This window comes from Pagrus pagrus, assembly GCF_965226575.1.
Source record: "Pagrus pagrus genome assembly, chromosome: 8".
NCBI lineage: Eukaryota > Metazoa > Chordata > Actinopteri > Spariformes > Sparidae > Pagrus > Pagrus pagrus.
Window position 1 is genome coordinate 31015458 of NC_140192.1, and position 12392 is coordinate 31027849.

At 37.9% G+C, this 12392-nt stretch overlaps 2 protein-coding genes and 1 long non-coding RNA gene across 5 annotated transcripts in view; 2 read left to right on the plus strand and 1 right to left on the minus strand.

Moving 5' to 3' along the window:
- The window catches only part of LOC311260752 (ectonucleoside triphosphate diphosphohydrolase 2-like), a 247215-nt gene that overhangs the window by 164692 nt on the left and 70131 nt on the right, over positions 1-12392 (plus strand). The gene's annotated exons all lie outside the window — the stretch shown is intronic.
- On the minus strand, positions 18-11611 carry LOC311261108 (uncharacterized protein). Of its 2 annotated transcripts, XM_084359503.1 has the most exons (7): positions 11590-11611; positions 10515-10702; positions 10024-10195; positions 8709-9168; positions 8538-8605; positions 5214-5312; positions 18-516 (listed from the first exon to the last, which is right to left on the minus strand). In XM_084359503.1, the coding sequence occupies exons 4-7, from the start codon at positions 9091-9093 to the stop codon at positions 451-453; spliced, it is 618 nt and encodes a 205-aa protein (XP_084215629.1). In that variant the 5' UTR covers positions 9094-9168; positions 10024-10195; positions 10515-10702; positions 11590-11611; the 3' UTR covers positions 18-450. The 2 variants fall into 2 exon arrangements, 1 of the variants encoding a protein (XP_084215629.1); XR_014623090.1 differs by lacking the exons at positions 5214-5312; positions 11590-11611 and having other exon boundaries at positions 10515-10690.
- On the plus strand, positions 3735-5805 carry LOC311261109. 2 transcript variants are annotated; one of them, XR_014623092.1, is made up of 5 exons: positions 3735-4022; positions 4909-4986; positions 5180-5364; positions 5464-5570; positions 5741-5805. It is a non-coding gene; the product is annotated as an uncharacterized lncRNA (long non-coding RNA). The 2 variants fall into 2 exon arrangements; XR_014623091.1 differs by having other exon boundaries at positions 5180-5570.

Consider the following 12392-nt stretch of genomic DNA (forward strand, 5'->3'; position numbering starts at 1 on the left):
TATGAAATAGAAAAACAGAAAGTAATAGCAGTAATGTCCTTAACGAGCTGAACATTTTGATGGTTGAATGGTTTCTGTAGCTCAAAATTTGTAGGAGGAGAAACGTGCTGAAAAACGTATGGAAGCAGGAATAATAACTTTATTAAATTCCAGAAGAACAATAGTGTGAATGCTGTGTCAGCATTCACACTAATTAACAAAAAGGGTAACAGAGAAGACATGACACTAAACCTTATGCAGTTCCAAACTGTGGTGACTGCACTATCCCCGAAATCATACAGTCACTGAAATCATCATAACAGCTGTGCAGAGGGAGCCTCAGGATCAGGGCACACGTATTTGCCTCTGGGAATCTCCTCCTCTGATTTGAATGTGGGGCGTGTAAAAATCCCAGAGCGGGGACAACACTGAACCCCAGAGGTGGGATTGTTTCTGCCCCAGTGGCAAACATCAGGAGCCTCTCCATGGTGACCTGCACCGGTTCGAGTCCCTCCTGGTGCAGGACTGCATCTCCACCTGCAATGTAAAAGGTGAGAAATTTAAAAGACAAGATTCCAGTTATTTTTTGTTTTTACTATCCACAAAAAATACAATATCTCCAAATAAATCTGAAAAAAAAAACCACCCTTCAATCAAATTAAGGAACATGATTACGATTGTGTTTAGATACTGGTGCTTTGTCTGATGTTGTAAAAGCATAGTAATTGTTAGCCTACATTGATTACTAACTCAACAACAGTAGGCTACGTTTGCAAGCACCTCATACACTAAAAACATTATACCCACATGAAAAATTTTAAGTGCATTGTTGCCAGTTGTTGGATATTCACAAATAGCCTACAAATTGATGATAACTGTGCAAGGATTACACTCCGTGTAGGCTAATAGTCATACAAGGACGAAAAATATGTGGTCAATCATGCTTAGCTTTATTGATTAACTTTACTGTTTCAATTTTAGGCCCTAATTGAAAAATTTCATGTCTTGGTAAATGTTGTCTTCATTGATGACTAAATAAACAAACTGAAGACATGTACTGACGACGGCGTACATGGGGCGACGTACTTAGCGATGACGTGTGTTGCACACGTCTTTGGTGATGACGTGAGTTTCACACGTCTTCGGTGACGATGTACCTAGTTCAGACGTCCAGAGCAGGCGTAAATTTTGTTGGTAATCCTAACATACGCCGTCGTCACGTCGCCGTCGTCACACGTTCTTTCAGTGCACTCGCCGTGACGTCGCCGCCGGTCTCTATTGTTCTTCTGGAATTTATTATTATTATTATTGTTATTATTATTATTATTATTAGTGTGAATGCTGACACAGCATTCACACTAATATTTAATAAACAACTACTATTAATAGCTGTACTTGTAGCCTTTTCAGCTTTTGAAATGTTCAGCTTTTGAAAAATTTGGCTTTTTCTGCAAAATCTTGACCATTCATTCTTATGGGGACATTTTAAAATTTACTTCTGCTACTACTCCTGCATGCCTATTACTTTTCAGCTTTTCAGCTTTTTCAAATATTCAGCTTTATGTGCAGCTACAGAAACTGTCTGGCTGTCAAACTGTTCAGCTTTTTAAGCTCTTTCAGCCTACTACTTTTCAGCTTTTCAACCTTTTCAAAAATTCAGCTTTCTGCCTTTTCAGCTTTTTCAATTATTCAGCTTAATGTTCAGGTAAAGAAACTGTTCAGCTTTTTGAGCTCTTTCAGCCTATAACTTTTCAGCTTTTCAACCTTTTCAGCTTTTCAACCTTTTCAAATATTCAGCTTTCTGCCTTTTCAACTTTTTCAAATATTCAGCTTCATGTTCAGCTAGAGAAACTGTTCAACTATCAAAATCTTCAGCTTTTTCAACCCATTCAGTCTTGTACAGCTTTTTCTGCAAAATATTGACCATTCATTCTCATAGTTTTATACATTTCCAGCAGTACATTCAGCAAATTTCAAATCACTTCAGCCGTCAGCATTCACACTGTATTTTCGCAGGAAATGCAATATTATTCCTGCTTCCGTACGTTTTTTGGACCACTTCTCCTCCTACAAATTTTGAGCTATAGAAACCATTCAACTATCAAAATGTTCAGCTTTTTAAGGACATTATGGCTTCCGTTTTTCTTTTTTCTATCTTTCATACTTTTGGAAATATTCAGCTTTTTCTGCAAATTTTTTCCCATTCATCCTTATGGGGAATTTTTCAAATTTCATTCTGCTACTACTTCAGCATACGTTCAGCTATAGAAACCGTTCAACCATCAAAATGTTCAGCTCTTTAAGCTCTTTCAGCCTTGTGCTTTTCAGCTTTTTAACTTTTCAGCTTTTTCAAATATTCAGCTTTTTCAAAACAAAAACAAAAACATTTTCCCATTCATCCTTATGGGGATTTTTTCAAAATTCATTCTGCTACTACTTCAGCATACGTTCAGCTATAGAAACCGTTCAACTATCAAAATGTTCAGCTTTTTATGCTCTTTCAGCCTTGTGCTTTTCAACTTTTTCAAATATTCAGCTTTTTCAAATATTCAGCTTTATGTTCAGCTAGAGTATCTGTTCAACTATCAAAATATTCAGCTTTATGTTCAGCTATAGAAACTGTTCAGCTATTAAAATCTTCAGCTTTTTCAGACCATTCAGCCTACTACTATTCAGCTTTTTCGCCTTTTCAGCTTTTGAAAAAATCAGCTTTTCCTGCAAATTCTTGACCATTCATTCTTATAGTTTTATGCATTTCCAGCAGTACATTCAGCAGATTTTGCGAAATCACTTCAGCCGTCAGCATTCACACTGTCTTTTCGCAGGAAATACAATTTTTCTAGTTATTATTATTATCAACCACACAAAATATGTGTGTTAACAGATTGAACCTTCATTGCACAACATGAGATTCATATAATCTAGCATTAAATATAACAATTACACAGAAAATTAGGATTTTCGACAAAATGTAGTGTTTGTAGTCTAGCTAAGAACCAATCAGCTCTTTGATCAGGCGACAGCCAGGCGTTTCCCGTCATGCCCTGAGGTCTTGCAGTCGGTGGAGAGCAACTGCGACGCCTGGCTCTAAAAACTGTGGCCGCCTAACCTAACCGGCATGCATTGTGCGGTGGTCGCCGGTGATCGATTCTGCGCAGGCCTGGCTCATCTCGAACGAGCCTATTTTCTGTACGTTCTACATGACGGTAAGTGAAAAGACGAATTAATCAGGAAAGCGAGTAAATATATTAATATAATCCACAAAACAAATGCAAAGTAGGCTAACTTTAGCCACTATTTGCTAACATTAATAAAGAGTCAAAAGTCTGTAGCTAGTAACGTTCCTTTTTTGTGCGATTTTACAAATGTGCATAAAACTTGTATGACAGTTATAGATGTAACATTAAGAATCTTAATGAGTGTACTTTTCCTTAAAACTAAATTTCGTTTAGTGTTGAGTTATGAGGAAAATGTATATAAAACGATGTAGCCTATTTTGATTAGTAGCTAAGTGGTAATGTAAATAAACATAAAACACTGGTGCCTTATGTAGGTTGTTGAGTTTTGAGTTTCTCAATTTTGTAATTTTGTTCTCTTCTCTCAAAAGGTCCTGCAATTTTCGCATCAGAAAAACCAACCCTCTTCTTTTTTCCAAAAACAACTCAAGGGCACTTTTAAGAGCCACATCTGTCTTGTTAACCTTTCCTTGCTTTCCTTACTTGTCCCCCTCACCCCACCCCACCCCCACCATTTGCTATATCTGCCCCTTTCTTGCCAGTCTTTCTGTATGTTTGTGTCTTCTTTGTTTCTGAATCACGAGTGATTCAGAGCTTCAGGAATTATTTAATAGTGTAGATAGCGTGGCTGATCAGCAAGAGGTCATTGATGACCTTGAGAGGGTGGATGACCTGCTCAATGAGCTGCAGAAAGAGGAAGCAGCAGCACCAGTGGTATTTGTGCCAACACAAGGTGGAAGAAGAGAGGCAGCGACGGCAACTTAATCCATGCAAGACCACGATCAAGCAGGAATCAGTCAACTGAGGGTCAATATTGTTGCATTCATGATATCTTAAAGATCCAGATTATTTTAGTCACTCATTTGTATCAAATCAAGTAAAACATAAAGCTTGATATGTATGGAAACGGGAAACAATCCAGAACCAGTATTTGAACTGATCTGCAAACAAAATTCCTGTTTTTACTTTCTTTTTTTACTTTGAAGCAGTAATATTATTTTAAACATTATAACTGTGATACTACAGAAGATTATAAAAAAAAATGTCACTGTGAGAGTGACTTGAAATCTTGTCAGAAGTCATGGTTTTGCACTTAAATGTTACCTCTATCAAATCTTTTACACACACATGCAAACAAACTATTCAAACTAATGAATAAATGATGCTGTCACAAAAATTAAATATTGGCGTACAGAGGATGACTTAAAGGGTCACTGCCTATAGTGTAATGGTAACAAATATTTGTATATCTTTTGTCAAATGGCAGTAGGGGGTAACAGACTCTAAGTGGGTGTGGTCTTTGAGTATCCTTTTGGCTCTGCAGACTGATATACAGTAACTGATGTAGTGTAGCTGAGCGCTAATACTTACTACTTGGTGGTCACTTGCTGCAGAGATTTCCCACTCTGAATCATGCATGAATGATGCTAGTTGGTGATATGTTATTTTTAGCAAGGCTCCATTTCAGATGTTTTTGTTCTGACTGAGTTGCTGGTATTTCCCTTTGCTGTCATTGTTGATGTGGGGGAAAAAAGTCTAGTTGTCCCTTCCACATACCCATGTAGATAAATGTTTGACACTGAGGCTGTGCTGTTTCACTCTGTTAACCAGGGTAACACGTGCCTGAAGTATTGATAAAAGTAGAACATTGTAATAGTATACATGATTGTTGATGTTGTTGTTGTTGGTACAGCTGGTTACCCTCAGACGACTCGTCCACCCATCAATGCTTCCAACACTAACTCTGAGGTGGTCTTTGCTCCAGATGTTGGTATGCACTTTATTTGATCTCCATTAAGCCTTTGGCAAAATGTTTGACATTTGTACTTGTATCTGTATGGTGGATGCGATACAGAGTTAAGATGTTAATTCTATCTTTGTATTTTAATACAAATTTGCCAGAATTTTGATCACAGCAGTTAACAGTCCTCTTACTTTTGACTTCTTTTGTACCATTTTGTCAGAGGAGCTTCTACAAGATCTCCAGCAAGCACTTACGGATGCAACAGGAGATGCAATACAAGATGACGTGGAAGCACCAGCATCACTTCTGGCTTCCTCAAACTGGAGCACACGAAAGAGTCTCTTTTCAGAGAGCTGGAGGGCAGAGAGACCACGTCTAGTTAACACCACAGTGGCAAAAGAAAATGTAAAAGCCCACATCTGTCAACAGTGTTTTCAATTCCGCTGTTATTCGTTATCGTGATTGTCGACCACGCCCCTTCCTCTGTGCTGAATGTGATGTCAGCATGCACACCAGACACCCCCTTCACAACAGAGATGCCAGTACAGCAGGATTCTTCCAGCCATTAACCCCAACAACCTTTGTGCTAAATGAGGCCCTTTGCCCCTGTGGTAAGTTCTGGTTTTGTGAGTGTGCTGGACTTTTTGAGCACATCATGTTGAAAACTTTAGCTTCCTCGAGATACAACTGATTCTTAATTCACAAGTTTTTTTTTGTTTTTTTTGTTTGTTTGTATTTTTCTTTTCTTTCTTTCTTTCTTTCTTTCTTTCTTTCTTTTCAGAGCGGTTTGTGCCAGTGGAGATCCCTGACAGAATCTGTGGTTGTCCAGCAGAGTCATTGAGGATCAAAGCAGGAAAGACTATCACTGTGATCACAATGAATGTTAGGGATGCCAAGAAAAAGTGACTCTTTAACTTATCCCTTATCAACAACTCCCATGTTTGCAATAGCTTTGTATATAAAATCTCAACATGGCTATCAAGTACTACAGCAGTACATTAGAAAAACAAAGTTATGAAATCCTACATTAAATTTGTGCTTTTTGTTTGTTCTTGTGTTTGTTATTTCAAGGACAAGATGAGCTCAGTATGCCGGAATTGGCTTGTGAAGCTTGCAATGCCACATGGACTGCTGGAATTGATGATATTCTGCAAAGTGACTACTGGTCAGCCACCCTTCACTTCGCCACCATTTATGCCACAGATGTGCTCTTCTCATTTGAAGAAATGAAAATGGCTGCACGTGGTCTGTCCTGTCAGGCATTTCTAAGAATGTTAGACCCGCGAACTGTCTGCTTTGGCCGTGTGAGTACTGAGGTTGTTTTCCCTTTTTGATTGATTTGATTTGTTGTTGAAAAGCTGTGTCCTTATGATTTATTATTTAAGTATCATTAGCTGTTGATATCCTTTTTTGTGATAGACTGGGAAAATCTCAGGAGACAGCTTTCTAAAAAGTTTCTTTGAGTGGGAGGCTGTACAATATGAGGTGGACAGCATCTGCAAGGAGGAGCCCTTCACCTGTCCTGCGTGCAGTCGGGATATGCTTGCAGTGTGCGTTGATGGAAATCGCAAGCATTATCGTTTCAAGAATGCAGCACAGTACTATAAAATATTTAGAATATAATAGTGTTTGAACTGATAACAAAACATAAGTCTCTCAATGTGCACCAATTAACCTTAGAATACAAGATGTCATGAAGTGTCCCTTTGCTGTATTTAGATCTGAGGAACAGCCCATCTTTGATGGTGTCTTCATAGCAAAGGATGAAGACGTCACAAGCTTCGTCAACTGCATACAAAGCAAAACAAAACATGTAATATTGCAGACCATAAATATACGTATGGGAATACAATAATCTCCTTGTAGAGTTTAGTAAGGTAACTCTGTGGATCATTTTCATTAATCTATTTTCATTTTGTAGGTTTCCGGCAGAGGCATTTGTGGAGGGGAATGGTCAGCTGCCAGAGAGACCTCCCAAAGATCAGCCAGCAAGCTAGATGAAGAGGGACTGGAACTTGCAGTCTGTCGCCATGGAGTGCTCCTCTGTGCCCTCAATATGTACAGGGGAGAAATATTTGCATATCCCTTGTACTTACAACAAAAGCTGGCCAGTACTACTAGTACTAAATTTTTTTGTATGGATGTGACCAGTGTTGGGAGTAACGCGTTACAAAAGTGATGCAATTACTGTAATGCATTACTTTTTGCTGTAACGCGGTAATGTAAGGCATTACAAAGAAAAAAAAGGTAATATTTTACTTGGTACAAATTTCAGTTACGCGCATTACAATGCATTTTAAACCCGAAATTAAGTTGTGAGTTGTTTTTATACAAATTCGCCAACACTGGGAGATTAGCAGAGGAGAAAAAAATCCGCGCAGATGTTTACTTCCTGTTAGTGCTAGAGAACTACTGATTGAGGAGAATGTGACTGCAGGACCGTCTCACTGAATGTCATGTGACCTAACTAACTGCATACTGATGAATGCAGCTGCCGCTAATGCTAACGTAGCTTCTCAGGGATTGAAGCCGTTAATGTTCTAACTTTGACAGTCTAGTTGATTTTGTTCAAATGCGCCGAATTGTGATATTATGGGTTATTATTGTTCAGATGATTTAGCTAAGCTAGCTAACAGATGCTAACGTCAGCGGTCTCTTATTGCCATAGCAACAGTAAACATTCACGTGGCCTGATGAGCTGTAAATAGAGATGAATCACGCTGAGATACTTTGAATTTTAGCACAAAATACAAGTAAACCTATAGGAAATAAGTTTAATTTGCAGTATTTACCATTGAATTTATTGTAATCTTTCAATTCATTTATTATTTACTGAGGTGATAACTATCTAATAGGTATAATTTGTGTGTAACTTTAATTTGTGTGTAAATGTGTTACTTTTACTGTAGTTTTCAAATGGCTGTGTAAAGTGTTGTCTTGAGCATTTTCAGGTCACAAAAATCTGGCTTTTTTGCATTGGAAAACACTAGTAAAGTGTCCTAATGAAAACATGATAAAGCCATTTGACTCTCTTGTTCATATGATGGTGTCAGGACTTTTTTTTATGACACACACACTTTCATTGATATGAATACTTGGTTTTGAGGAATTACCTCTATTTGAACGCAACTCTATTGAACGCAATAAGATATATTTAGAACGCCAAATCCATATTTCCAGTTATTTTTGGTGAAAGTAACTTAAAAGTAATGCAATAGTAGTGTAATGCCTTACAATTCAAAGACAGTAATATTATAATGTAATGAATTACTTTGAAATGACAGTAACAAGTAGTAAATAATAATATGCATTACGTTTTTGAAGTAACTTGCCCAACACTGGATACAGAAGTATCTGCTTCTGTACCACCAAAGCAGCTTCTTATACTGGGAGAGTCCATTGTCATCACCACACTTTTATTTTATTTTTTGTCTTGTGAAGCATAAAAGGACTACTCATTGCGTTTCCTTATACAACCCTGTGTTGTAGAATCACCAATAAATATACTGTAAACCTAAAAATGTTTTCCCATCGTGTTTTACAAGAAAACCAATAGGAAGAAGGGAAAACATACTTACATTTAAAACTATTTTGTCCACAACACCTTCCCATATGAACAGCCTCTGGTTCCTGTGTTTTTTGCATTCTAGAAAAAACAGTAAAAAATAAAGAAACAAGTGTTCTGAAGTAGCAGCCTAACAAACTGAAAATGATTTCACTACATTCATGTAGTATAGAGGAAATCTAACCTGTCAGTTTGGGTCGTTTACTTTTTTTGGAAGAGGAAGCAGGACACAGAGAGGAGACTGGAGATGGAGTAGGAGGCGGCTGGGAGGAGAGGGAGGATGGGGGAGGAGGCTGAGAGGAGAGGGAAGATGGGGGACGAGGCTGAGTGGAGAGGGAAGATGAGGGAGGAGGCTGAGAGGAGAGGGAAGATGGGCGAGGAAGCAGGGAGGAGAAGTGGGATTGAGGAGGAGGCTGTGTAGAGGAGGGAGGCTGAGTTGGAAGCTCTAAAGAAATGGAATACAATGGTGGAGGCTCAGATGGGAAAGATGGTGAATCAACAGGTGTAAGGTGAAGAACAAATTCTTCTTCTGGTCCCGGTCCAGGCTGACTGTCCACGGGGGGGGGCATAGTTGTCCATTACAGGCAAGGGACCAGTTTGAGATACAGGAGTAGGTGCCAAAGCTGCTTGTGGAGCCAACAACTCTGCAAATATTGCAAATAAAATAATATAATTTTTAAACAGAATATTCATCTTGGTTTGATTTCAGGGCAGAACTTAGACAACTAGCAGTTAATTGATTTTGTATATAGCTCCTTTAACAACTTGGTTTATTTATTACAGACCATCATCATAATGGAAATGTAGTTACTGTCACTTAAAACTTGTTGAAATTGATAATTGATAGCACTGCCATTACTGTGTATGCTCATGACACTGTTTTGGTGTCCACAATAGCTATGTTTCCATCCAAAATTTTTAATGCAAATTCAGTAATACCAAATGAAAAATACCTTATGAAAAAGGTAAAATTTGATTTAATTTTATGAGTATCAACACAAAGTTTATATGTTCACCCTCATCAGATTCTCTCTTAATCTTTAAATCGGGTGCGCAACAAATGCTACTGGAAACGTTACATTAACACAAATCTGTTTTGCCATTCAGTGTGAAAAATGACTGGATACACCTGAAAAAGTCTGAAATGTATTTGATATAAAAATTTAATGGCCAAACAGCGTGTGACATCATTCTGCACAGGTTTTAATTCACTTAAATCCACTGAATGGAAAAACATATTTACCGGCTTTATTTGCATAAATGTTTCTCGCTAAATTCCAATAATTTGATTTACAAGTAGATGGAGAGATAGCCATTGATTAACAGGCTACAACAGAAGTTGTCATTTCTAAAAAGGCTCAGGGTGGATAAGGTTTAAATGTTGCAATGGGCAACCTGTATATTTACACTTGTTGAATCTAGTGACACAGAGCCTATGAAAGTCTACACCATAGGACAGTAAAGTGTGACATATTCATTTTGGACAAGGATGATCTCACTTTTCAGTAGGTGCTCATAGAGTTTCCCCATTTTCTTCAATATCTTTCCGACAACCCCATCAGTTTCGTTGATGTGATGCAGCAGCATCACGTCTGCATAAATCTGCCCATTGCGGCCCTGACGCCCCAGAAACAGGACCGGACAGAATCCAAGGGCATTTAGTTTAAAAACCTGCAAGAATTACAGAGAATAAAAATATATGCAGTTACACCTTGGCATGACAGGAGTAAGGCTAATCAGCAACAGCTCCTTTTTTGCTCAGCTCTTAGCAGCTAAGCTTTGTGCATATTGTCATAATATTTATGTATTTCATACATAATGTTAAGTGAAAGTGTAACAATCATATTGATCAATAATAACAAATCATGGTTTGTTACAGCCCTAAGGTTGGTTTCACATTAACTAAAAAGCAAGACTGACAAAAAATAAGATCATTATGTAGTTGTCTGAGAGGCCAACCCCTTGTTAAATCAGAGTGATTAAAACTCACAGATAGCTGGGCCGACTTGGTGGTCCTGCTGGAATTTCTATTTTTTTTAACTGACGATGTCCAGTGACTGTCCTTCAGCTTGTCCTTTTTTTTTTTCAAATTCCTCATTAATAGGAAAAGGACACATGCACTCTGGGAATTTGGGGCCTGGCAGGTGGGGCACAGTTTTTATTTTAGGCTTGGTCATTCTGCATATGAGAGTGAAACATATAGGGATCAGATATAGTGTGCATGAATAAAGTAATCCAATTTAAACCAGTGGAAGTTTACACGCTATGCCCAGTATTGACAGCATGTAATATTTTTTTATCACTTCTTTTGCAATAGGACTATTATACATGAACAAAATAACATACTGTATTTGTGTTTTTGCCCATGAATTGATACTGTAATCACCTTACAGCAAACATATTAACACACACTCAAACACAGATGACAGGTGAGGTTTTGGTATATTATAATTTAACACCTAACACTGCTATGATTTCTTTTACAGCTTTACATCACGATGTTAAAACAAGGCATTTCTTGTTCAAAACAGCGTACAGTAATACTAACATAACTTACAGCAATATATAATACATACTGTCATCAATTTTATTACCTGAGACACTGAATTTTTTCTTTTTTTAAAAAAAACCTCTTTTGTAACTGTTTCTCAGACGGGGCTAAGCTATTCTGACACCTGTTTTTCAGACTCAGGACATACTTTACCACATTCACAACATTATTTTAGTTATTCATATTCATCACTCATTTCTATTAGTGTAATAAATGAGTTCCACTAATAAGTAGACAGGACAAAATTTACTCACTCAGCTACATTGGAAAAGTTAAAGCCTACTTTGGGCTAACGTTACTGCTACTACGTAATTGATTCTGCACTGGCGTTGTAAGCTAGCTAGCCAAACAAACAAGACATTTTCAAGTGAATAACTTGCAAAGGACAAAAAATGTCACAGAGGAAGTTTCTCTGCGACTCTGTCTCTTACACAAACTGCTGTTTTGGGACGATTAATTTTTGTTATGCTTCTTGCCGGCATTTAAATGATCAGGAGTGTTTCTTGCCACTTACCTGGGTCTGGTATGGGTGTGGGTCAATCAAGGATTCTCATGTCCCGACCGAACGGTGTCAACTACAAGTCCCAAGATGCATTGCAAATAAAACATCCAATCACTGACCTTGAAAGCTGTTGACCTATCACTCACAGCGAGCTGAAATTAAATGATATTCTAAGACTTTAGCTTAATTATTTATAGCTTTTGATTCGTGATTTCGTATTTGAATTTTATTTCATTTTAAAATAAATTGTGCAAAAACGGTTTTCAGATTACTTCTCATAATTTGAAGAGTTGTGGGTAACGTAGTGCATTTAGCTGTCCGAAACTGACCATAAAACTCCGTGTTTCTCAGAGTCGAAGGGGAAAACACCAATATTGATTCTCAGAGAATGAACCCATTTATGTTATGTAATTAACAAAGACACACTGGTGTTTCTGTGTTGAAAAATACGGCGAATATCATTGAAAAACCACCTTAAACGTCAAGCTGACTGTAAGGAGAATATATTTCCGGGTGTCAGGTTCACAGTTATCCAATGGGCCGGGTCCAGTAGTCAGGAGTGAATGGATGGCTGGATCACTTGCTCTGAGCGTCACATATAGCCGCGAAGGGGATTACATTGGAATCAATTGAAATCCCCGTGCGTGGAAATGAGACGCTGAGGGAGACCTTGAGCGTCAGTACACAACGTGAAAGGGCCCTGACCAAGCGTCGGGAGTGAGACTGTTGACGTGACATAGCACCGTTATATTTTTACTTTATACAGAAACAAATAACCAAATGTGCTGTGAAATATCAGGTATGACATTCAGTCA

Coding starts and splice junctions, on each gene's coding strand:
- LOC311261108 (XM_084359503.1), bottom strand. CDS start 9,093: ATGCCCCCCCCCGTGGACAGTCAGCCTGGACCGGGACCAGAAGAAGAA. Junction 8,606..8,708: donor TAAACGACCCAAACTGACAG/GTTAGATTTCCT, acceptor TGTTTTTTCTAG/AATGCAAAAAACACAGGAAC. Junction 5,313..8,537: donor TGGACAAAATAGTTTTAAAT/GTAAGTATGTTT, acceptor TCTGCCCTCCAG/CTCTCTGAAAAGAGACTCTT.